This window comes from Megalobrama amblycephala, linkage group LG8 (assembly GCF_018812025.1).
Source record: "Megalobrama amblycephala isolate DHTTF-2021 linkage group LG8, ASM1881202v1, whole genome shotgun sequence".
Lineage (NCBI taxonomy): Eukaryota > Metazoa > Chordata > Actinopteri > Cypriniformes > Xenocyprididae > Megalobrama > Megalobrama amblycephala.
This window is the reverse complement of record NC_063051.1, coordinates 30002045-30029655: the sequence shown is the minus strand read 5'-3', so window position 1 is coordinate 30029655 and position 27611 is coordinate 30002045. Positions and strand designations below refer to the sequence as shown.

Below are 27611 nucleotides of genomic sequence, written 5' to 3'. Positions count from 1 at the left end.
TGAACTAACCCTTTAAAGACTAAAAATTTTCACAATTTCAATTCTTTGGCATCTGCCATTCATAAATCGCATATAAAAAGAAGCAAAACATCTGATATGACAATGGAATCAATATATAAATTAATGTTAACACTTTACTACAATAAGGTTCATCAGTTTACATTAGTTAACTACATTAGTTAACATGAACTAATAATAAACTGCACTTACACAGCATTTATTAATATTTGTTAATGTTAATTTCAACATTTACTATTACATTATTAAAATCTTGTTAACATTAGTTAATGCACTGTGAACTAACATAAACAAACAATGAACAACTGTATTTTCATTAACTAATGTTAATGAAGATTAGTAAATACAGTAACAAATGTATTGCTCATGGTTAGTTCATGTTAGTCAATACAGTAACTAATGTTTCACTAATTTGTTGCTTATGGCTCATTGTATTGAGTCTCTCTTAAAAAAGGTGTCATAAACAGACTAGTATGTGTCAGAAGTATGTGCAGTATGTGTATCTATAACTACTAAGCAGATCAAAATGAACCAAGTCTTTGTAATGTCCTTATTTTTCTTGTACTGCTGAACAGTATACCTCAAAAAATAAGCATTTGAAACAATGAAAATAGAAAATAAAATGGGAGGAAACCTTACTCATCTGTGGAGTATTTTGATTTCAGTGCTCTCATTTTCTCATTGAAGGGGGCGGTCACACTGCACTTTTCGATCCATTGACTTTAATTCATACACATGCAAATGCGTCAGACTGGAAACGCAAGCTCATGTGGAAAAATTTGCATTTCGCTGTGTTCAAAAGTCTGGTGAACTCTGGCCTGCAAAAAAGACGTGTGACCAGTAGAAGATCGATATGTCATGGCATGACTCCTTGGCTGAATTAAAGGACCAATATTTTTTGAAGTAAAGTCGAGAAGATTGTATATTTTCACATTTTGAATGTATTGCTATTTGAATGTATTACATTCAAAGTGAAAAACATTGGTCAAAAACATGCATTTACACACAAACTGACCACCAACCTCAACTTTCAGACATCTTTCTTTTTTAACTTAAACCCTAGTCCGGATTTTAAACAATAAATACTGTGTGAAGTCAATAAATGCTCAGCTGAAGAAAGCTTGGGGTTTGCCAGGGAAATGGAAGTGTCAGATCAGCTTTGGGATGTACATGCATAACAGAAAATTATGGTTTAATTAAAAAAGTGGATGGAACGAATAACATTGAAGCACTGTATGTAGCTTTGTCTGTCCTTTTTCCCTGTGTACTTTCTTGTATATTAAACACTATTAGCACAACAGCACAATTCCAACTAAAGGTGACATTTTAAGTTAAACTATATTGACACAGCTTTGCAACATTACACAACAAAGATTTAAATGCAGAAGAAAATCAACCAAAAGTTTTAAAATATGTCAACTGCTTTCAGTTAAAACAGCTCAAACATGCATTTTAGTCTGGGACCCCGGTTCCCTTGTCTTGGAAACCGGGGGTCAGTTTTCTATCAGGTCAACTATATATAATCATCTATATTATTATGAGTTTATATTATTTTCATGCTATAAGGAGACCAAGTCAAACAGGAAGGTAAAATACTAGCATTGGTTGGAAGGAGAGTTCAACATCAAAGACTTAAAAGAAAAAACTTCTAATTTCAGTCAGAGTTCCGTTCGTTCTTTAGAACTTTCTCTTTCAACAAGTCCAGTATGACCTGCCTTTCTTGACTCTCCAGCTCAAACCGTCGTTCCCGCTCTTTTCTCTCTGCTCCGAGACGCTCTCGATCCAGGGAAATCTTACTCCTCTGGATTTCTAGCTCCTCTCTTCTCAGTGCCATCTCTTCCTCTCGCAGACTCTGCTCTGCTTCAAAGCGTTTTTCTAGAAAGCTCAGGATCTCTGAATAGGTTTGGCAGCAGCACTGACATGGCCGTTTGGCTGTAGGAGCTGTGAGCTCAGCCTCCTCCTGCTCTTCAGGTTCTGGGCTTGCTACCACTGTTACAAGAATTGCACAGATGTGTTTAAATTAGAAGCAATAAAAGCAAACAATCTGCAGGCTGTATGTTGTTTAATGATCTATGTGGTTATAATTATTTCTGAACTAAAAGCTCCATACCAGCAGGTGGAGCTGTTGTTACTGACATCACAGAGGATTTGTCAGGCTCAGGTGATGATAATTCCTCCAGTGATCTCTTCCTGAGCTCTTCATCCTGGTATTTACTTTCCCCACTCACCAGAAGATTCTTCTCGGCTTCCAGCTCCAGCACTTCATGCAATAGATCTTCTTTCTGTGCATACAGGCGCTCCGTACCAAACCTGAACACCAAAAACTCATAACTAATAACTTTGGTATGCACAAAAGCCACTATAATTAAACCTGAATATTTCTTCTTAAAATGTTATAAGCATTTCAATTAAGCTTTCTGGTAATTCCTGACCCCAGCTTTTAAAAGCACTTTTCAAACTTAAAAGCACAGAAAAGCTAACTGGCCAATGTAAAGCCTGGTTTATACCCGTGGCATCCGCACATGCTACAAAAAAATGATGTAATCGCGATGTAGGCGGTCATGCGTGTTGAGTGCACAAGAGCCCATTTTGTGTGGCGGTGTGCGCAGCATTTTTTGTAATTTTGTGCGCAGCTCCACTTTCGAAGATGCATGAAGATGCAGGTGATTTTGGCCGAGCAGGTAAATCTGTACAATCATCTATTCCGACATCCAGTTTGAGGTTGTCTAAATTAATTGCTTGCAATTATAAAACGAGCCTACAATAGCAGAAATAAGCCTTTTTGATAAAAATAAATATCCATATTTAATAAAAATGTTCATGAAATTAAATGAAAATGTTTAATGAAAAGAAAATATTTCAGAGATTGTTGCTTAATTTAGTTTTATACATATGTTCTCATATATTTTGTATAATGTCACAAGTAATAATCTCAAGGTTTACTGTGTTTTACATGATTCTTTGGTTCTTTTATAGCGTGGGTTTGGTGAAGTGTAATAAAAACAAACATCATCAGGTGTACCTTACTTCTTCTCACCACTGCTTCCTGATGATTTAGAGGACAATTACTCCGAGTTGCCCCCTGTCATTTCAAAGAATAGTACAACGGCAAGTGTGCCAAGTATAAACGCCTCACACAGTCAGCGGAGGCTCATAGTGCAGAGCCAGCCGAAAGTACAAACAAGGCTTCATACTGTAATGCCATGAAATACAGTTAATGGCAACATTCATAACTATCTCACAGTTAAAGATGCAATAAGTAATTTTTTTTTCACTTTGTACTTTTTGTTTTTTCACTGTCTGAAACAGGTGTATTGTGGACTTACTTGACACTTGCAACATTAAGTAAAAGCAAATGTCTTAATTTACCAATGTCATTTTAGAAAAATCCTGTTTAACATCCATGTTGCTCCACAACCAAATGTCCAAAAACTGATTTCAACATGGCAGAATAAAATGTACATAAAATTATGTAGAATAAAATAGCTTTTTCAAGGCCACTGATATAACTGGAATCTTCATCACATCTGAGAAAGTACTAACATTAAAGAGTAAAGTAGTCTACTATTCACAATTTTCAAATATATATATAAAAAGTACTTAGTGCACCTTCAAGGCAGGTAAACAAGTGAAATTGGCCTCTTCTAACCTGCGCAGACTTGCAAAGTCCTGTTTTTTATAATAATCGAGTAGTAGCATAGTCCTCTCCCTACATCTGCGTCCATCCACCTCAAAATTCTCGTCCTGTAGGGTAGCAGTAATAATTTCCCCCACCCTTGCCCAGATCCGGCCTGACTCTTTAGAAGTGAAGGGGTTCTGTGCTATCACCTCACGTAGGAGCAGGATGTCATGACGTGCTGAAAATCGAACCTGACGTTTACGAGGATTAGAAGAAGGTCCTGCAAGAGAGAAACCTGCAAATGGACAGAAAGATGTGAGAGATACATGCATATGTATCAGCATTAATATACCTTAGTAACACTGTTAAAGTGAGGATAAAATTTTAAAATTTTGTGCATGTCCGTACGTTTCTTTTCTTATGGCGTGCTCAAGTCATGTCAAAAAGATCTCATTTACAAGTTGAACGCACATGAATGCCACCACAAGTCGTAAGTATGAGTGGGATGCTCTGGATTGTCTTTAAAAGAAAATTCCACATTTCGTGAATATGTGGTGGAATCCCACGATATTTATAGGAATTTAGCAGTGACATTAACAGCCTTTTTTAATTACAAAATATAATAGCATTATAATATAACAATAATATATAACAATACAGTTTACAGTGGCTTCATAAATTAATTAAAAACATTAAAAAGCAAAACACCTGCAGATCTTTGCTCTTCATTTTCTAGAAGTAGAGTTCAAAAACCTTTGCTGCATTTTTGTGTAGTTAATTAAGAGAAGGTGCACCGCCATCTTGCTCCGATGAAAGTGATTTGAACTCACCTGACATAGTACACACGACTTCCTAACTCGTAAAATACGAACTTTCCAGGAGGACTTTAATGCACTATTTGTCCAATAGTATGGTACACACTTTTATTAGTAAAGGAACACAGCTGTTATTACACTGCCTATACGTTATTCTTTGTGCATTTCTTTTTAGAGTTTTGACCATTACCATTTGACTTTCGTGTTATGTTTAATGAGACAAATATATTGTTTTCTATAGTAAATCATTATGGTGTTTTACTGACTACGGACCATAGCTACGGACACACTCCCAACAGTGCAGCCCAGGCTTTTACAGCTTTTTCATGGCATGACGTCGCTTAGCATCGCAGTGCAATGCAATCTCCGCGCTACAGAGAATTTGAAGAGATTCTAATGATTCTAGATTCAAGAATAGAATCAATGCATTCTAATCTATTCAAACGTTGAATAGAATAGATTCAACAGATTCTAGATTCAAGAATACAATCAATAGATTCCATTCTATTCAAAGGTTGCGGTCGGCAGGTCTTACCGCGTTCCATGTCTTCCCGTCTGTATGTGTGTCAGCTGATACGCAAAAACTGCTGAGGTCACTGTACACGTCCGCTCACCAGTACAGGTTCCATTCTGACGTGTACCTCAACTTCTCGGGAAATCTGGCATAACTGGAAGAGAAGGGAATGCAGGTGCACCGTTCATCCTCAAGAGGGCAGAAGATGATCATATTAAGTGATTTTGGCTTAATTCCTCTTAGCACCACATCTAAAACGCAGACATGTTAACTCGCGTGCTAAATTAAAATTGTAGTTTATGTTAATGACATTTCCATTAATGACACCATCTCATTAACCAGTAAACAATTTTCTAGTGGTTTAAGATTATCTTATTTAATATGAAATATGAAAATGGTAGCCCATACAACAAGCCTATATGAACGAAAATACACAGATCCTGGTTCAGCCAGTTCTTAAACATTTTCCTGATTTATATATTTGGTAACACTTTAACATTAGTTAACTACATTAGTTAACATGAACTAATAATGAACTGCACTTATACAGCATTTATTAATCTTTGTTAATGTTAATTTCAACATTTAATACATTATTATAATAATGCATGTTAGTTAATACATAAACTAATGTTTAACTAATGAACCTTATTGTAAAGTGTTATATATAAAATATATAAATATTTTAGTTTTAAAGCTGCAAAATTCAGCAAATTTCCTTTGGCACAGATCTGGCCCAAATAAAGTTTAAATGTGGCTCAGATTAGCATGTGTTTGACATCTAAAACTCCACTTCTCCTTAATCAGAACTGAACCAAACTGTGCTCCGTGAGCCAAATAATAAAAATAGGTGTGGCCCATATGAACCTTATATATGAACCTAAGTAATTCTTGTATGGTTCAGTTAAAGTGCTGACAGTCCATGTCGCTTATAGACCTTTTTTCTTATTATTTAAAATGATCATTACAAAATCGATTCACAGTCATTTTCTTTATTTTTTTTATTAAATATAGCATTTTAAACAACAGAAGTTTGCTGATATTGGAAGTGTTAAATGTGTGAATTTACAATAATTACTACTTTTAGTAGCCTATATCTTACCAATCTTTTTTTTACTCACAGTCAGACAGGAAAGGGGAGAGAAAAAATAATTTCATTATATATAATTTATATCATACATCAGATGTTATTTTGAATATTAAAACAATAAAAAACTGTCCTTCGAGGACAGCAAGCAAAGTTTGTTTTACCATTAACCATTCAAACTGAATAGGTGAACTTGAAATTTATTCTTTGCAAGTACATATGAATGTGCATTGCAAATCCTAATACATAACAGATGAAATTTGACAAAAAGTAATTTGCAAAACAGATATAGAAGCCTCGTATTTGAAGAGACAACACTCAATAGAGAGCTTTTTCATAGGGCCAAGCTTTCGCTATATAGTGGCTTTGGGTTGCTTTGAGAATCGTTCATATGGCATTTCATTAGTTATTATTAACCCTTTAGTCTTAACCCTGACCCTTCTTAAATATAGTTAGATTTTTTTTACTTTTAGTTAAATGTTTTACTTAAAAGAACTGAAGAACAGAAGATCACTGCATTTGACACTCAAATTCTCTGCCTCTTAAGAACAGAAGATGGAAAACAGTGAAATTTCAACTGATTAATAATTTATTTATTCATTTTTAATAGACACAAAATACAAGTGAAGCTCTGTTCACTGAACCATTTGAATGAATCTCACTAAATTATTAAATGTCTGAAGCTAAATCATGCCCAGCTTCATGCCTTTTTACTCCACAGACAAATGACTAGAATTATCTTGTCGGACAGATGCAGTCAGATGTTATGTTTAAATGCATGTCCTTGTGCAGGTGCTATAAGTTATATTTTATATAACTGACTGTTTTAAGTCAGTTATATAAAAATGGAGATTGGTCTAATTTGATACTAAAAATTAAGACTGATTGCCCCTTGACTAAACTGCTTAGTTGGTCATGCTAGTACTTAAGACACAGTCTTAACATAAATAGCATGCAACTGGCCCCTGGACATCTTTTCTTCTGGCTAAATAAACAAGAAATAATAATAATAATAATAATAATAATAATAATAATAATAATAATAATAATAATAATAATAATGATGATGATGATAACATTATCATCATAAAAATAATAATACTTTTGTGACAATATCTTTATATGAAATTATGTGTGTTTTATATTGTGTAATAGGCTTCATATTAATATTACACCTTTTTTAAATCTTTATCTGAAATTATGTGTTTTATTTTGTGCAATAGGCTTCAAATTCATATTATACCTGTTTTGTAGAATGTGATTGTTGAATGTGTGCTTGTGTGTGTCTGGAATCTGAGTGTAAAGGCACAGCTTGGGAAGGCTTGATAGGTAACACAGGAATTTTTATGCTCTCTCTCTCTCTCTCTCTCTCTCTCTCTCTCTTTGTCACTCCTCCCTTCAGCTCTTCACCTCCCTCCTTCTCATCCACACGTTCCATATCTGAGGTCATTACAAATCCAGAAGTTCCAAACACAGACAACATCTGTGTTAGAGGGTAGACAAAGACCTAAGTAGCTGGAAGACAAGGAACAGAAAAGCCGACAGAGAGAGGGAAAACAGTGACAGCAGATCTATTCATCGAGCGATTGTCAGTCGTGAAATCATCCTGCCTGCTCAGGGGAATGAGGGGCACAGGGTGAGAGGGGGGCGGATGCACACTCTCTACTCTCTTGCCCTGCGTTTCTGTTGCCCCCTCCGCCAACTTCGTCGCTCCTCTCCACCACCACAACCTCTCATTCCACCGTCTTTGCCTGCTTCAGGCACAAATACTCCGTGGTGTGTCTGTGGCATGGAGAAAGAGAGGGAGGATGAAGAGACAGAGGGGAGGGAGAGACCAGAGCCGCTGACGGATGTGGAGCGAGGCATCATTCAGGACACCTGGGCGCGTGTTTACGAGACCTGTGAGGATGTGGGCGTCACAATACTGATCAGGTGCAGTAATTTACAAATGAACCATTAGAGGTCTTGTTTTATTGTCTTTGCACAGTGTTAAAGTCTTTGTAATCTTTTATATGTTACGTTAATGTCATGAAAGGTTTTGGAATTGTGAAGTTTAAAGTTATCAAAATCAGTATTTTTCAAAAGCACCAAAGACATTCTTCCAGTTCTTTCAAAATGCACTTTAAATTTCCTATTTGGCCACATTTTTTTTTTTTTTATGCCATTAGATGTGCTTCTTGTACATTTGCAAATGACAGCTTGTGCAGCTGCACGGTGGGCAGAGAAAAATACTGGCAAGCAGACTGTACATGGTGGTTATTCTAGCACACAGGGAGAAGCCACTGGTATACAAATACACAGACACACAGATACATACACAGTAAATGCATACAGGTGAAAAAATGGGAACAATCATAATTTACATGATTTTACATGAAACATTTGAAAAGAACGATAGATAATATCTTCCTAAAATGTGATCTTTTTTTGTGTATTTTTTGCTCTTACAGCTGGCATTCCCAAATTAGGTTTGATAATGGACGAATGCCAAGGGAAGATGTTCCATGACTTCTTTTTCCTCATGCTTTTTCTTTTTGTCAAAGCTTCTCCAACATGCACACCATAGAGCAAATCCATCTTTACAGCAGCTCCTATTTTTAACACTACTAATTTTAACCGACTAATCTTAACACAAATAGAGTTTAGCAGGTATAAATACCTCCTACAGTATTTCCTAACCCCTGCAATACCTTTTGTATGGTTTCGGTGATAATTCAGTAAATTCTGTCAGAATGCTGTACGTGTTTGTTTAGAACAAACTCCAGTGGCACATTTAACGGTGCAGTACTCACAATTCCTTGTGAGTTTACAGTGTTGTATTGCATAAACTGAAATAAACCAAAAATATCTATTAAAGCTAAATAAACTCATAATTAAAAATGTATTATATAAAAACATTTGACTAGATTAACGAGATTATGCATTTTAGCTATGTTTTTCTGTAGTCTCTTCAGACACACAAGCGAATATAATTCAGTTTTAAATAGGCAAAGCCTACAGGTCTCATTAAAATAGAATGCTTTAGGTTGCCAGGACAACTGTCAGGGATAATTTTGTGATTTTAGGTTATTAGACTGTGAGTGTGGGGGGAGGGGGTTTTCAGGTATACCTTACGTTATGGGGACAAAATATCCCCAAAGATGGCAATATCTGAAACCCTTGTCCTTGTGGGGACATTTTTTTAGTCCACATGGGGGGAAAAAAGCTTAAAAACATCATACTATGTGCTGTTTTTTTGAAAATGTAAAAATGCAGAAAATATTCTAATGAGTAGGTTTAGGGACAAGACAAGGTTAGGGGATAGAATGTACTGTTTTCACAGTATAAAAATCATTATGGCTATGGAAAGTCCCCATAAAACATGAAACCCAACGCGTGTGTGTGTGTGTGTGTGTGTGCACGCGCGTGTGTATGCGTGTGTGTGTGTGTGTGTGTTTGTGTGCTGCTTATCTGTGGATACCCAGTAGTGGCACTCTCTGATGTCTCTCACTCTTCTGTTGGCCACATAAAAATTGTTTTCTCTGGCACCTTCTGTGTGCGTCTTTCAGCTCCCTCTGTTATAATACAAGAAACATTTGAGATTACACTGAAAATTTTAACACCCTATTTTAAATTAAATACATTTATAATTAACATTTATGTATATTTAACTCATTTTAGTGTATATAATTTAAACCTCATTACTCACACTATTTATGCTATTATTTCAATCTTTGAAATCACTTCTTGAAAGCACTTTAAAAAGAAAGGGGAATTACCTATTTTATAAAATTTGCTTGATTCTATATGAAAAGACAGTTTTCACATACTTTTACGGACCTTTTTAAATGTATTAATTAATATTATTTATTAATATTAAAGGGGTTATGAAATGCAGTTTCAGATTTTTAAGTTTCTCGAGGTTAGTTTATAAAATTTGCAACGCTTTATTTTTTTCACCAAAAAAGGGACCAATATTTGTAAAAAAATATCATTTCCCATCAATTTCAAGGGGCGTTACCTCTTGCAGAAACTAAAGTAAACACCCACTGCTGTGATTGGCTAACTTCATTGCACCATGACCACACTGTCCTTTACAGCATATCATGTGCTTTGATACTTGAGATGGCAAGCACTGTGATCGAGCCATATATGTTTAAGCCAGTGTCAGATCCCAAGGCAGGAATTGAAACAAAAATGGTCTGTGAACATCATCACTGTGTAAAAAACAAACCATGAAGCATTAGGGATCTTGTTTACTGGCTCATACCATAAATGATGTGCATCCAGGAATGAGTTTTAAACAAATCATTTTATTTGGATTATATATTTAAAAAAAAATCTATGTTAAAACTTAAAGTTTTCAATTTTGATTTTTAAGCCATGTTATTCTGATCATTTTTCATGGCAACATGTATTATTTTTGTTCTCATTCATTCAAACAGAAATTTCATTTTAACACAGTAAGCCAGGACTTTTTCCATTATTTTGAGTTACCATTTTCTAAATTGTTTCCACTTACTCTGCCTTTGATCTGTGACTCTTAAATGATTCTTTTGAGATCTTGGTAACAATTTACATTAATGCTCCCATGTACCTTGATGTAAAGTGGGCATGTGAATCATTTATAGTTTGTGAATTAAAAATGGCTCACTATTTGGCAAGTATTACATAAAAGTCACCCTTTATTGCATGTTGTTATAACTGACTATCAATGATTTAGTGCATTTGGATATGAAATATTAGTCTTTACTGAATCTCTTTACAAACCCTTAACAAAGGGAACATTAACATAAAGTGTTACTTAATATATTTTATGTACAATGCCAATAATGAAAAAATGAAATTCATAATGGAAGTTGTGTACAACAATTTGATAGTCTCAAAAGTTATTTTAGAGGCATTGAACACATCGAGAGTATGTCCTAAAAATAATATGGATTATATTAATGAGCCTTTATAACTCTCCTTATTAATTAATTCAGATTGATGAGGGTGAGTTACTCTAGAACACAAGCATAAAATGTCATCCTTTTCACGTCAAGTTAAGCCAGGTCACCTTTACTTATATAATACTTAATACAACAGAGATTATTTCAAAGCAGCTTTACAATGATAACAGGAAAATGATGCATTTCAGCTACTGTTCATCTGAAGTCAGTTCTGTGTTGAGTCAGTTCTGTTGTAAAGATAATCAAGTATTAAATTAGTTTATTGAATCTATTACCTGTTCTGCAGAAAACAGTGATGTCATTGTCCAGCTCTGTTCAGTTCTCAACAACAGCATCAGTACAGTCAGATCAATAATATTGTTGAATATTAGGTGTCCCCAACTAAGCAAGCAAGAGACGACAGTGGCAAGGAATCCAAACTCCACCAGATGACAGAATGGAGAAAAAACCTAGGGAGAAACCAGGCTCAGTCAGGCCACAGAGGAGAACTGGATCATAATCACTGCATGACCTGTCTGTTTTTCAAGTATGAAAAGTGTTGCCTACTACTCAACAAGGAGGAAGGCAGCAAAAAACTTTGGGTTTAACAGCTACAATTCTCAGTATTTTGACATGGTAGCACAGTTTGTGCTCATATCTTTCATGGTAAATATGCAGCTTGCATGAACACTGTTAAATCTCATTGAACAGTAGCATTGGTTATACTTGAGCACATAATGGTTGGGCTCAATGTCTGTGTTTCTAGGAGATGAAGTGACAGCTGCGGAGGTTACGCATGGCCAGCTATGAGCTGTCACACATTTTCATCTCCAGTCAAGGGATCCAGGATGCATTTTAGTGTTTCGGCCAAAGGCTAAAGCTAATAAATGAGCAAACTGCCTCCAGTTTGTCTTAGTGGCATAAAAGAACATCCAGAGAAGTGAAAAGAGGTCAACATGAAGAGAGCAGTACACTGTGGAATTCTAAGAAAAGGAATACTAGGTTAATAGATTTATTCACAGAAAGAGCATTAGTTGCAGCAGGACATATAACAACCTCAAACCAAGTTAAAGTCATAACACATGCACAGTGATGCTATGCATTGATGTGTGTTTCTAATGAGGTTCTAAATCTGCCATCAGCCTCTACTTTAAAAGAAACCTAGAGAAGCTGGTCTTAGAACTGTCATTAAAACTGGTTACTAGGACAACCACAGGGAATATATAATCCCCTCCACTGAAGTAATGCTGGAGGTGTTAACAACACAGTATATCCATCACACCAAGACTATGTTTTTACAGAAACAGTAAAAATTAACAAATTATTACTCAGAAATACTGTAGGATGTGTATCAATGCAAAAATAATCATAAATACAACAAATCATTTCAAAACATAACCCTGTTATGTTGCGGGCTAATTTGAACCATTTTGATATTTGAGTTGACTGAAATGCCAGTTAACCTATGTTTTTTTTTTTTTCAGTAACACTTTATAGTAAGTATAGGATACAGTAATAAGGTACACTCTTAAGAAAAATGGTTCTAAACTGTACCTGTCATGTTCCTGTCACTTCCTGGACTCCAATTCCCATAATCCTCCCTGCCAGTCACCTGCACACACTCCACACTAATCACTAATCACCACACCCAGCTGCAGCACATTAACCGGACTATTTAAGACTCCCATTCACCACACATCATGCAAGGTCTTGTTTTACCCTGGTATACAATTCTGAACATTGTTATTCTGTCTGCCTGTTACTGATCCTGTCTGCTACCCGTTTATGATTCTCTGCTGTATACCTTTAGACTGTTTATAGTTTCCCGACCTGTGATCTGCCTGCCTCAACTTCTGCCTGTACTGTGATCATGATTCTGCCTGTAATTAGTTACATTACAATATCACTGTCTCTGAATTGTAATGCATTACGCTACTTTTGTGTTACTTTTGAGTTACTTTCACCAAAATAACTACAGAAGTATGACGGCATAAAATGCTAAAATGTAGTTTATTGCTGCTCATTATACATCCAGTGGAGGACGATGTGGTAAAGCATAATGACTGTAGGCCAGTTATCCTCTAGGGAGGCTTGGAGATAACTTAAAATGAATTTAAATACATTAATGTAATTCATTAATTGTATTATTAATACGTTAAATTAAGTGAAGTTCCTAAACGTAATTTAGGGAGGAGTGAGCCCATCTAATCTTCCAATCAACAGCCAGAGTATATAAGCAGCTGCTTACCTCTCTTCAGTCTCAGCTGTTCCAGCATCCCTCCACCTCCCCAAACTCCACCTTCATCTCGGGTACCTTGCCCTATGTAATCATATCCTATATTTATTCACTGGGGGGGTATATCAGAGCTCGAGTTGAAGCTGCTTCATCGAGCCCCTCCTCAGTGGACAGCAAGCCAAATTAGCTAACCTATACCCTAAAGATTATATGGGCAAACAAACCCGTTAAATATTAACACTCTGCATATTCTGCGATTGTTTCGGAGCAGCAGTGTGAAATACAGACGGCTCAAAACACCCAACCGCATCAGTAAGAAGTTGGATAAAGAAAACCAGTGTTGCTACTTTTGATGGATAACGATTGTAATGAAGGTAAAGATGATTACAGTAACATAGGCTACTGAGTCGTACATTAGGCATGCGTGAGTCTGTTATTATTGATGCACAAACAAACTGTATATGTGTGCTCGCGGCTCACTGACATTTCTGCATCTGTTGCTTTGTCTTGCCCGCGTTCTCGTCTGGCACATTCTTTCTCTTCTCCAACCCTTAAATTCTCTCTGTTATCTTAGTGTTAGCGTGGCTCTGGTCCAGGTGTTTTTTTTTTAGAAATTTCCCTCAGTGCCGCACATAGATTGCAATATTTCACTTGACTATTACGTTCTTGTCCTTTCCTATCTGTCAACCATTGAATTCCAGCAGCAGGAAATAGATTTTTTTCTCTGGTGCTGGAATGTCTTGCGGTGTTGGTAAAAAATAAAACTAACACCACTTAATTTCGGGTTATTGAGATTGTAACGAGTATAATATCCAAATTTTATTAGTAATGCATTATATTACTGTGTTACAGCAAAAAGTAATATATTACTGTAATATAATTACTTTTGTAATGCGTTACTCCCAACACTGGTTACTAATGTAACTTCCGTTCTCTGAATGAGGGAACGGAGACGTTACGCCGGACTGACGTCATGAGGTCTCGCCTGGGATCCCAATCCACTCCAAGTGGTAACAAAATGCGCCAATGAACATTGGCTAATAATATTTGCTTGCTGAGTCACAGCTACCCAGATATACATGTATAAATAGGACCGGCATACTCACTTCGTTCATGTTTTGCTGAGGAGCCGAGACAGGATCCCGGCCATCCAGCGGTGGTTCAGGACTTGTGGTACAAGGACCTAACGTCTCCGTTCCCTCATTCAGGAACAGGGGTTACGTTAGTAACCTAGACGTTCCCATTCATTCAGACATGTCCAACCTTACGTTATGCCACAGTCACTGAACCGTGTTATGATTGTTGGAGACGCAGATGCTGGCAAGCCGTCGCATGTCCTCAACTGCCGTCACACTGTCATAACCTTCTCAGCGCCCCATGTAAGCCCAAAAGACAGTCCTCCATACCGAGAGAGTGGTAACAGTAATGTGTAACGTGGTAACAGGTTACACATATAGACTGAGACAGGGGGCAGAGCTACATATGGAAATTCTCTGCGGTAGGTCCTTCCTAGCCAGGGAGGAGCTACTACCGGCATAGAGACAGGGCAGAGCAGAGCCGCCCAGGGAAAGACACGGGTTTATCATCAGGGAAACCATATCATGGACAATACACATATGGGATTACCAAGTAGGGAATCGCATCATACTGGCATCTGGCCCAGTACAAGGGGCTGACCTGCCGGGCATGCACACAAGTACTGGTCCTGGCGACAGACGCTTCCACCACCTCTGACTGGCGAAAGATGCTGGAGGAACTCGATTCAGGGTTCGCCGAGTGGGGAACTCATCTGAAGAGCAAGTAGGCACTTGTATCCCCCTGTTAGAAGGGAATGGTGCTGCATGTGAGACACAGAGCCAGCCTTCCCGCACATTACCTGTTTGTGCCCAACACACAGGAAACTGGCTCCACTCAGAGATTGTAGAATCATGCAAATGTGTTAGGTGTCGCCCAGCCCGCAGCTCTACAGGTGTCTGCCAAAGTGCCAATACCCCAGAGGAGGCAACACCCTGAGTGGAGGGGACACGGCTTGCCTTGGGTCTGGTACACCAAGGCGATGGCATCCACTATTCAGTGGGCCAACCACTGTTTGGCTACAGCCTTTCCCTTCTGCTGGCCTCCAAAGCAGACAAAGAGCTGATCTGAGCTTATAAAGCTCTGCATGGGGTCCACGTAAACATGCAGTGCATGAATGGGACACAGCAATGTGAGGGCTGGGTTTCCCTCCTCCAGGGAGAAAATGAACTGTATCTTAGTAAATACTTATCACACATGAGACATATGTCTAAAGAAATGTTGAAATGGCAGGTTTTTAATAATGTAAGTCAAATTGAAAACAAATATTCTCTATTTATGTATATTCTCATGTCTAAATCTGTTTGAAAAGAGAGAGAGGTCAGTCGTTCACGAGTCACCTCCTTATCCGCCACGCCTATGGAGAGCGTGTACTTTTAAAGGCAAATTCTGAGGCAATCCATACAACAGAGTCAATGACCGCATCAACATCAACAGATTCGCGTACATCATTTTGAGACAAGGTGAGGAAAAATTCTGTAAGAATTTACCTCAGAGGAAGAGCACGACTTTCAGTTTCATTTCAAGGATCAACTTGATCAAGCCAATGATTGTGAATGGTAAGTTTTTTTTTAATTCTTAAGTTCTTTATTCTAATCACAATATAGGGTCTGTGAATATTAAACTGCAAAAAGACTTTTTAAATATGAATTTTTACATACATGTTCTGTGTGTCTCTTTGTGAATGAATGAAGCATGGTTTCGTCTAGGCTACTACACATAACCTACATTAGTAAACATACCATGTTGGATTTTCCTAAACTATATTGCTATACTAAGAGGAGTTAAATTGACTGAAATATGTAATGAATACTGAAATAAAATGTTTTAGTAACTTATTAAACTGCACATTAACATTTATAGGCTCTGTAATATAACAAATATGATACATAAAATGTCATAATGTCACGAGTGGGTGGTGTAGTATTCAATGCGTGATGAAGGAGATATCTTCAGTGATATTTAATGGAACACTAGGAACAAGAAACAGGGAAAATACAACACCGTGTAACATAAACAATACAGGAGACTGGACTGAAACTGAAGGCTTAAATACACACCAAACAAGGGGTTAACAAGACTAAATTAACAAGACACGCCTGAACTAAGGACACTAATTAATCTGTAAACAAGACAACAAACAGGCAGACACACGAGGAGAGCTGAAACAATTTACAAACTAGAAAACTGACTAAGAAACTTAAGACAGGGAAAAAGCATGAAAACAGAACCAAAACAAACTTAAAACGTGACACAGAGAGGTAATATGAATGTTTAGACAACATATCTTTGGCTTGTTTTGGACAGATTATGAAGTGTTTACTGTGAAATAGCCTAGTGCCACATCAGTGAAGCTTTTGTTTGCAATTAATGATGAAAATTAAGCTTTGCATCACAGAAATAAATTATATTTTAAAGTGTATTAAAATAGAAAACCATTATTTTAAGTTGTAATAATATTTCACAATATTGCCCCACACATGACATGCAAGAAAAAAATTAAATAGTGCGCATAATTTACTAATTCGTTCCCTCGATTTACTAAATTATGCGCACGACTTACTAATTCGTTCCCTCAATTTACTAAATCGTGCACACAATTTACTATTTCGTTCCCTCGATTTGATTTATAAATTGAGGGAACGAAATACTAAATCGTGTGCACATTTTAGTAAATCGAGGGAACGAATTAGTAAGTCGTGCGCATAATTTAGTAAATGTGTGGGGCAATATTGTGAAATATTATTACAACTTAAAATAATGGTTTTTAGTAAATAAATCGTGCGCACAATTTAGCTTACTATTTTTTCCTGCATGTCATGTACGGGGCACATAGTTTTTTCTGTATTTTTGATCAAATAAATGCAGGTTTGATGAGCATGAGACTTTTTTCAAAAAATCATGTTTTCTGTTAAGAGTGGACATTATATTAATGTTAATATCATAGTTGATACGATCCTGTTATCAGCAGGGTTTTTTCTTTTATCTCACAGATTTGAGAATCATAGTGACCAGATATTGGCCCACATTGGACATTCTGCATGAATATGATGGTGAGATCACTGACTGGAAGCAGAAAAGTTTTTTTTTTTTTTTCCCAGTACATAGAAACACCAAATACCTTGGAGTGTTAGTTAAGTGAAGTTCACTTATATTATTTGAACAGGATTTATATCCAGGTGTAACTGTCTACTCAAAATGTGCCTTTTGCTCTCATTTATATTAACTATGTTCTAAATAAACTATAAAATAAACTTTGTCCTCGTCTTCCTTCTTATAGTTCCCTCTTACATACCTGACTGAAAGTCTCATTAAGTGGCTTATTATGCGGGTCATTGTCTCCTTTGTAAGCAAATTAGCTCAAAAGAAATTATTAATTAATTTATAGGGAACTTTAAAAGAGTAACTTATTTTATGACTGAGCAACTGAATCATCCAGCGTTCATTTGCATGGGCCGTAACTATAAGCTCTGTAGCGGATATGAACATCCAACTACCGTTAAAACACTATTTATTAGCAAGGCAACATAGATCTGCAGTTTAAGACATTAAATTCTTAAGCACATAACACAAGACACTTCTCTTTAAAAATATAAATAAAGCTTTATTGATTATTCTAACACAAACTAATATCTAACACAAACACATGCACACACACACACACACACACATTCACACAAGTTGCAGAAAGAAGGGAAGTGAGGAAAGAATGAGTTTTGAATGAGTGAAATGATGAAGTCAAGTTCCTAGCAATATATGCACTTCATAAGACCTGATCTGAATGAACCATCAATCATTAATTTAACCCTTCTATCGCTTCTTAGGTGGGTTTACTAGACTTTATATAAATGCACCAGTTCAGCTAGAATCTGGAGGTACTTGCGTTTGTGTCTTTAAATGGGGATTCCTTTGTTAGCGTCTTTGGCTTGGAGAAAGATGTTTCCCAGGTTCCTTGGTTTGCTGCAGGTCTTTTCGGGTCTGGATTTATGTCTTGGGAAGCCAATCACGTTCTGGTGTGCTGGCGGAAGAATGGAGTCTCCCTCATGGCTGAAGTTTGAAGTTTTGAGGCGGGCAAAGACTGTAGAGTCGTTGATTAAACTTTGCAGCAAAACCTGACTTAGAACACGAGACTCTCAACGGAAAAGAAAGGAAACTAAGTAAAATAAAGGAAAGTAAGCAAGACAAGAGTAGTTGGATGGTTTGAATGAAGCAGTTTGTTCGTATTTTCATCTGATCTTGATCTGCCTTTGTCTTGATCACCTGCTCTGCTCGCCATTTATTTTCTTTTGTCTGTCTCATCTAAATTGTCCTCATGTACTGAATTTTAAACTGAGGTGTTTGTCCATCCTCTTTGAGGAGTTCTGACCAATTAGGTATCATATTTGTTTCAGAGGTGGCATTTCTTCTCCCTCATAAATTACATGTTATCACCTGGTCTCTTAACTTTCCTGCTATAAGCAGTACAGATATTATAGATAAGACATGATATCTATAAAAATAATATGATACATTTTACACAGATTTCATTCAAGCCAAAATTTAAGTTATGAACAGAGATTTACACCCATACTGTCACACTGCATGGTTGTGGGAAACACACGCAGACGATGGAGCTCCAATCAAAAGGACTTTAATGAACAAACGCAGGAGATCAACATACATGGCACAACATAGACGTGAAACAATGACGTACTACATTGACGACAACCGACCAAGACTGAGGGAGAACACATGGAATATATACAAGTCAGACAAAGGGGCAAACAAGGCTAATTAAACAAGACACAGCTGGGACTAATAGAACTCAATCAGGGTAACCAAGGGAACTAACAAGTGGTGGGAAAACTGAACAAAAGAACTTGTGACACAGGGGAAACATACACAGAACACTGACATTACTCCCCTCTCCCGGAAGGCGCGACCTTGTGCCACAAAAAAGGGGGGGTGGGCGCTCTGGAGCCCTCTCTGGACGCTGGTCAGGGGCGGAATCCATCCCTGGACTCAGAACGAAGGAGAGGGAGTCGCCTCTGGACTTGGGATGAAGGAGAGTGAGAGTCGCCTCTGGACTCGGGACAAAGGAGAGAGAGTTGCCACTGGACTCGGGACGAAGGAGAGAGAGTCGCCTCTGGACTCTGGTAAGGGATGGGAACCATCACTGGACTGAGGTCAGGGACTGGATCCTGGGTGAGGAAGAGATGCAGAGCCATGGCAGCAGCCATCTTGACTGAGGGCTCAGGCGTGGCGGCCATCTTGCGACGAGGCTCTGGAGTGGTGGCCATCTTGCGACAAGACTCTGGAGTGGCGGCCATCTTGCGACGAGACTCTGGAGTGGCGGCCATCTTGCGACGAGACTCTGAAGTGGCGGCCATCTCGCAACGAGGCTCTGGAGTGGCGGCTGTCTTGTGACGAGGCTCTGGAGTGGCGGTAGTCTTGTGACGAGGCTCTGGGATGGCGGGCTTCTTGTGACGAGGCTCTGGGATGCCGGCCATCTTCATCACTGAACTGAGGACTTGGGGATTTGCTGGAGGATAGCAATGGATGGATCTCCAGGGGCGTTCCTCAGCTAGGATGGTGTTGTTTTGGTTGGTTTTTCTGTCACACTGCATGGTTGTGGGAAACACACGCAGACGATGGAGCTCCAATCAAAAGGACTTTAATGAACAAACGCAGGAGATCAACATACATGGCGCAACATAGACGTGAAACAATGACGTACTACATTGATGACAACCGACTAGGGCTGACCGATATATCGCATGCGATTGTCACGCGCATTTCGTCAGTAAAGCCGGTTCCCTGATTACCGCTAAATCGCCATCACCTGCTTTCAAATGGAGCGGCATTTAATAGACAGAGCCGTAGTTCACTGACAAGCCACGCAATATCGCGTTCATTATTGAAGCCGATTCATCTGCGTGGCTTGTCAGGGGCAAATAAGGCTAATTAAACAAGACACAGCTGGGACTAATAGAACGCAATCAGGGTAACCAAGGGAACTAACAAGTGGTGGGAAAACTGAACAAAAGTACATGTTACACAGGGGAAACATACACAGAACACTGACACATACCAAACAAGGCACACTTTCAATCAACCATTTAAAAGTTATAAAATACATAAATTGTTGGTGATCTGAGCATAACAGTCACAAGTATAGGTTTTAGACACAATAGCTGTGTCCCAATTCAGGGGATGCGCACTTCGAAGTGCATGAAAGGGGTGGGGTTTTGGAGTGGAGTGTTGCCAGGTCTGTGCAACAAAACCATCCCAAAAGTAGCATAATCACAGCACAAGTGTAAATGTATCCCAATCCCAGATGTGGCAACAATGAGCCGAGCGTCGTTACATGGCTAGCGGCTGTGTGACAGACAGCTGACAGTTGACGTTTGTGTGTGCAAGTTTTATGACTTTCTATTGGGTTTTGACACGCTTCACGACGGGACACTGGACCAAAATATGTATGGTTAAACTACGGTATGTAATATTAGTTTTATATCGTTAGCAACCAGTTAACCTTGTTTTTTATGTTAAATGAAAATACATTAATACTCTGTATTTAAGTCTAAATTTAAAGTACAGTACTTTAGGGTTTTATTCAACTGCACTCCATCTCAGAGACAAATATTGTATTTATGAAAAACTGACGTTTTGGACATCATGGATATTACAGTTTGATTTAGATACATATTGGTGAAACCGGGGCATTGCTTACATTTATTTGAATTCACACAGAACTCCTGTCGTCACCGGCGCGCAATGAACTGTGGGATAGTGTAGACCGCAAAGTGTCTTGAGATCGGAGCTTCATTCCACTGTGATACGGAGAGGGTGCACTTGAAGTCGCTCTTGAATTACGTCATCCCTCCTCGCGCCGCGGTGAATCGCACTTCAAAGGCTGCTTTTCCCCCCACTTTTCTCAAGAACAGAATACAGTGCATAAAATGGGTACATTAAAATGTGTCGATATAAATATTATTTAAATGTCACTAAAAATGAAATGCAGAAGTTGTAGGCCTACATTATATTTCCAATGTAATTTATTTGTAAATGAGCTGGAGTAATTAGTTACTATAAATTTTGTTCTATAATTTTTTTACACATGGACCTGGATGGGCTTCAGAGACTTGCAGGGCTGATTCAATCAACTGCTGCCATGTAATATAAGAATAAAAGAAATTAACTCACATACTCAAATCAAACCATAATATTTGCTGAGCATGCTGAGCAGGTATATTTTAAGATATATCCGTGTAAGTTTCTTTTAGTTAAAACAACTGAAACATGAATTTTAGTCTGGGACTAAACATTGTAGCATCTGCACAATGTCGAGAGTGAGCAGGTCCCCCCCCCCATAAACTGTGTTTAAGCCTCAATTCAAGAAACTTCGTTCCATAAATCTCACATTGGCGCCATCCTGGCGCACACCAACGGATCACGTGACTCCATTTATGACTGCTTCGATAGATTCTTGAGCATCTCCTTCGTGACTTCAAAGGCAATGCGGACACCACGGATCGGGTTGCTATGAAGCAGGCCTGCATTCCAAAGAGCCATAAAAGAAGAAACTACACGCACATACTCACAGACACACACACAAAGATCTGCATAAAGACTGTATCCGCAAATATTGTACCTGCAAATATAAATGTATCTGCCATTGTAGTGCTTGTTGCATTATGTGTTACTAGTGTAGAAGCGTAGAATTTACTGTAGTAGGTTAGGTTTCTTGTTAAATGATAATATTAGAGTATAAAGTGTATCTTCCTTAGATGATGTGCGACACTTGTCGAGCATGATCTCTCTCGAGCTATTCACTAATGTATGTCACACTGCTGACAAATGCATTGTACTATTTTTAATACTACTTCGAATGAAAATGAACACTGATCCAACCTCATGAATTATGCAAATGAGTTCGCAAGAGAACACAAAGGAATCCTTGCCCACCAAAGATTGCATTGCATCCATTGGCCACCCAACTCAGGAGGTGGGTTAGTTTCGTTTTCCATAAAAGCAAAGACGCACAATTTTTCCGTGTCTCCCGATTGTTTCTCGACTGCCCCTGAACTGCCTCAGGCAACAGCGTTGTCATCACGCTCTCTCCTTCCGGGACGACCATTTCCTTGGACTCTCTCTCTCTTCTGTCTTCTCTGTCATCTTTTAAACCTCATTTGAAAACCCCGCCGGAGAAACCCTCTCGGAAAGGACCAACCAAGCCAAGCGCATTGAAACTCTGCTGCACACCGACTTGAACCATATGCAAGTATAAATCTCTCTGAAATTTGTTTAAACTGATTTCTGTGCTGGCTCGCAAAAAGGGTTAACTGTCGTAATTTGCCATTCTTTGACCATCCTTCCTTTCCTGTCTCTACGTTCCCTTTTGTATATATTTGTATATTCTGTATTTAGACGTATAACCTCTGTAGTCGTAGTTTGCATATATTAAACACATTATTCATGCTCGATTGTTCTTCTTGCTCAGTTCAACAAAACCCAGTCACTTTAACGTTTCGATCCTATATCCTTGCTTTACGTTTGGATGCTAGAATAGGAAGTCTTTCTCGTGGCCAGAGAAAAGACCTTCCTTTTAATAACATTCTGAAGAGCTGCAGTTTGCAGGACAAACTAACAGTTTCTCTAAATAATTATTAAACCAGAACTAAGCATATGAGTCATTCTACAAAACGGGTGCCATTTCCACTTTGCATTTTTCAAAATTTGTATTATGAACAAACCTTTTTTAAACAAACCTACAAATTGAAAGACATATTAATCCTCCAAAAAACATATTTTCCCACCTCAGGCACAAAATCTTTATTAATATTATCCTGTTTATTCAGGCAAGGAAGCCATTCTTGTACCACCCCGTCACGGACAATATATATGCCATTGGAGTAGTAAAACAAGAAATAGATTTTTTAAATCTAATGTTTTCCTAATAGAAAAATGTCCCTTTTTTGGAAACCATCAATAGAAAGTCTGTAATTTAATATATATTTTTTATTTTTAGATTTTTAATCTTGAAACATGAATTTGACCTTTCAATGGCCTCATTGTTTGTACTGGAAAAAATGAATTCACTTAAAAAATACAAATAAAGTTACATTTATCTGATCAGTCCACACAACAAGAACATCATTCAACATTAATTTATGTAATATTTAATTTTCTTTCCATAAACCTTTAACAAAATGACCCTGTGACGGGGTGGTAAATGTAACGGGGTGGTAACTGATGTGACGGGGTGGTATGGACAAAGTGTTTCTCTATATGATCTGCTGGTTTTAAACTTTAAAAACTGGGGGAGGGGAGACCTTCAAATTGAGTAAAAAGTGTTTGAGTGAGTGAGTGAGTGAGTGAATGAGTGAATTAATGAACAAAACAGTGTTGCCAAGTCTGCGTTTTTCCTGTGAAATTGGGCTAGGCTACTTTTACACTGTTGCCGCGGGTTGTTTTTCATGTCCACGGCTTGAAGCGAGCCCAGATAACATGATATTTAGCCTTTGGAAAGCACATTTTACCAAGGGAACCCTGCCAAATAAAAAGTTTTACCCCCCCAGAATGTGATTTTTATCAGGGGACATTTTGGGATGAAATTTACCACCCCGTCACATACCACCCTGTCACGTTTTTGTGACGGGGTGGTATGTGATGGGGTGGTAAATTTAATCCCAAAATGTCCGCAAATCTCCCATGTGGTCAAGTTTCTCAACTAGCATACATGCATTCAATCTGAAATTTAATTTTCTTTGTATTAATAATGTAAAAAAAATAATAAAAAACACTTTCACCTATCTATTTTGCGTGACGGGGTGGTAAGTTTAAGCTTGACGGGCCCTGACTAACATGAAAAAGCAACAAATAAACAATGTAAAAAAATGTACATAGTTGCCTGCTTTTGTTCTTGGTGACTATAAGGCTCAAATTATGTCACTTAGGCTTTGTGATGTCATTTAAAGGAACAGTGCATTATTTATAGATAAAACAAGTTAGTGTGATGGGGTGGTAAGTCAAACTGAGGGACGCACACAAATCATAAAATATTTACAAAAAAAATAAGGTTTATTGTGAATAAATATATCTTGTGTAAACAGGGACACACATATAATCCTGAAAATAGTATATGTTTGAAAAAAACATATAACTTACTTGGTGATATTTTAGATGCAAATGTCATGTTGGTTAACACGGACATGTGAAATTGGCTATGTAACTATGAAAAATTATTAAAAATAGTATGCTAATCTTCAAAAAAAAAACATTTGATCATATATCATGTTAAAAAGAACACTTGAATTAATAACTTTAAGCTTTGGAAACAGACTTTGGGACATTTTTTGTGCTTTATGCATCTGATCAAATGTTGCGGACCCAAATGGCACCCGTTTCGTAGAATGACTCATATATGTAACTGATTATAATTCGTTGTAGTTAATTCACAATATATGTTTAATTCCCCCTTGGGTCGGTATATGCATAATAATTATTCATAAAGCTTTATGAGTTATTATATTCATATTCCACCCATAAATTGATTAATAACTGTATGAATCGCTACAACATCTTTAATGTTTCTTTCATAAAGTGTTATATAGTGTATTTTCAAACTGAAAATATTCATCTAAATCAAACTGTAATATCCATGATGTCCAAAGACAATAAAGTATTGTACTTTAAATTTAGACTTAAATACAGCTTAAATACAGAGTAAATGTATAAATATTAATATTAATGTATTTTCATTTAACATACAAAGCAAACAAGGTTAACTTGCTAATGATATAAAACTAACATTTCAGTTTAACCATACATATTTTGGTCCAGTGTTCCGTCGTCGCCGGCAGTGAAGCATGTCAAATCCCAATAGAAAGTCATAAAACTTTAAAATGCACATACAAACGTCAACTGTCAGCTGTCTGTCACACAGCCACTAGCCATGTAACGACGCTCGGCTCATTGTTGCCACGTCTGGGATTGGGATACATTTACACTTGTGCTGTGATTACGCTACTTTTGGGATGGTTTTGTTGCGCAGACCTGGCAACACTCCACTCCAAAAACCCCCCCCTTTTATGCACTTCGAAGTGCATGGCCCCTGAATTGGGACACAGCTATAGGCCCGGTTTCACAGACAGGGCTTAGCCTCAGCCAGGATTAGGCCTTAGTTTAATTAGGGTATTTGAGTATCTTTTATAAACGTACCCTAGAAAAAACATTACTAGTGTGCATCTTGAAACAAAACAATAACACTGGCATATTTTTAGATATGGCAGGGCAAGTTGCTTTCATCTGAAACAATTAAAACATGCATTTTAGTCTGGGACTAGCTTAAGCTTTTTCTGTGAAACCGGGGGAATATAGAATTACACCGTTGAACGATGTTTGATTACAAGTCTGTTTACTGAAGAATTGTTTTTGGAACTATTTGATGAAGTTTATATATAAAAGAGTCTCTGTGGGGTTTTCTGTGGATTTCAACTCTGTGTCACTCAGAGGTCAGAAGAAGAAGGCTTTTATTTTGTCTTGGGGATCAACCCTTGGGGACACACTCTGGTGTTATCTTCTTGCGGCTCAAGTTGTTTTATCTTTTCGACCATTAGTCTTTTTATAACGTTCTTCTTTAGCTAGGCTCTTTCTTTGAAGCTTGCAAGGCAATAAACCACTTACCTGGGGGTTTTGTTGACTGAATGGAGTCGCAAATGACAGATTCTCTGATTTGGGTCCTGCATGTTGATTTGGGATCTGGAGTGTTAAGATGAGTTGTGTATGGAATTATGTTTAAACAAATCATCTGGAAGATTCATTTGTCTGGTTCGCCCTCAATTCCTACATTCCCCCTTTTGTTAGGCAATGTGTTAAGATGAAGACATTGGCAAACACTGGAGAAACACAGGCAGAAGACAATACCTCTATGACTGGCCACTGTTCTGGTGCAGGGCATTAAATAATCTGAGTACTATCAGTTTAAGTTCATTTTCTCAATATAGTTTGTCACATTGAATATAATTGAGTTAATTTTTTGGGGTTATTTTAATTTGTTTCGGTATGTTGATGCTTTGATCAAATTATGTGATTAAATTTAGTTCGTTTTCTTCTCTTCTAAACTGTTTTAGGTTGAGATTGTTTTACTCTTCATTTTCTGGTGACATCATTTGTGGTAAAAATGATGTGACCCATCATGCATTGAGCTCTATGGCTGACATTCAATTTTAAGGTGGCATGGTTACATGTTTCTTATGGTGAATGTAGCTAAGTCGATGTTAAGCTAGTTCCTGAAGCTAGTTTCTACCTGTGGGAAGAACAAGTTTGTTGAATGCTTTCCATGGTAGATTAATGTAGTGGTTAAAGGTGCTAAAGAGGATGTTTTGTTTTATACATTTTTGCAATATTACTTGAAACTGTCTTTACTAACTGATAAAAGACTATTTATTAGGTGCACTGAAAGTAATAATATTAATATACATCATCTGTGCACGAGGTAGGGCCTAAAAAACATCAGCAATGATCACGTAAACGATTGGACCTCTGGCTTGTCAATCACTGCCATGACGTTCCTTGTGAGAGACGTGCACGGATTGGCCCTCTGGCTTGTCAATCACTGCCATGACGATCCATGTGAGAGATGCGCGGCTGCGCGCTCCAGTAACTTTCCACACACCACAGGCGCTGCATGCAATGTTTTTGTCAGGAGACAGGAGTAACAACTGCAGATTATGAGTCACCTGCGGTGAGTCCGACATAATGAATCCACGGCTTTAAGTCGCGCACACACTTAACGATTGTAAGGCCGATTATGAATGTAAATTGGTACTTATGACTGATCACGCTCAAACGCGTCCAGTCAGAGCCAGTTGCTTTTTAGTCTGCGATTACAGTCGGTGTTCAAATTCCATGTGAAAGTATATAAATCTGCTTCAGGAGCAGGAAACAATCGCTATATGTTGAGCATAGTCAGAATGTTTTAGCTAGTCGTTAAATGTGTGCCCGAGGCATTCCCTCGAAAAGAGCTGTGAAGGAGGGGGGTTGTTCTTACCCATGCGCTCATTTCAAAAACTCAGTCGACAAAAAGAACCTCTTTAGCACCTTTAACATTTGTATGTTAGTGAGTATGTTAGTGTTGTAGTGTAGTGTATGGTCAGATCTGTTTCAGTATGTTTTGCTCCCTCCCTTTCTTGAGGGTTCAACCCATGTGTTTCTTGGTTTTGTTTTCATGGGCTTAGATGAAGATTGGCTCTTTGCATCTTTGACTTGGGACAAGGGAGTGTCCATAATCTGATGGGAGTCAGTCCAGTAAGGCAGGAAGTTCTTTGGCAGAAAGTGGGAGGTAGTTTGACATGG

General features: G+C 37.8%; 2 protein-coding genes across 3 annotated transcripts in view; one reads left to right on the top strand and one right to left on the bottom strand.

Annotated features, from left to right (window-relative positions):
* Positions 1–585: 585 nt before the first annotated feature.
* Positions 586–5167, bottom strand: si:dkey-45d16.4. Its single transcript, XM_048200462.1, has 4 exons — positions 4988–5167; positions 3668–3932; positions 2129–2328; positions 586–2007 (listed from the first exon to the last, which is right to left on the bottom strand). The coding sequence occupies exons 1-4, from the start codon at positions 4995–4997 to the stop codon at positions 1673–1675; spliced, it is 810 nt and encodes a 269-aa protein (XP_048056419.1). The 5' UTR covers positions 4998–5167; the 3' UTR covers positions 586–1672.
* A 2215-nt stretch (positions 5168–7382) lies between these two features.
* The window catches only part of cygb2 (cytoglobin 2), a 47543-nt gene continuing 27314 nt past the window's right edge, over positions 7383–27611 (top strand). The window contains exon 1 of one of the 2 annotated variants that reach the window (XM_048200460.1): positions 7383–7985. In XM_048200460.1, coding sequence (XP_048056417.1) covers positions 7705–7985 — 281 coding nt within the window. In that variant the 5' untranslated portion in view covers positions 7383–7704. The remainder of the gene's footprint in view (positions 7986–27611) is intronic. The other variant, XM_048200461.1, reaches the window with a different exon arrangement.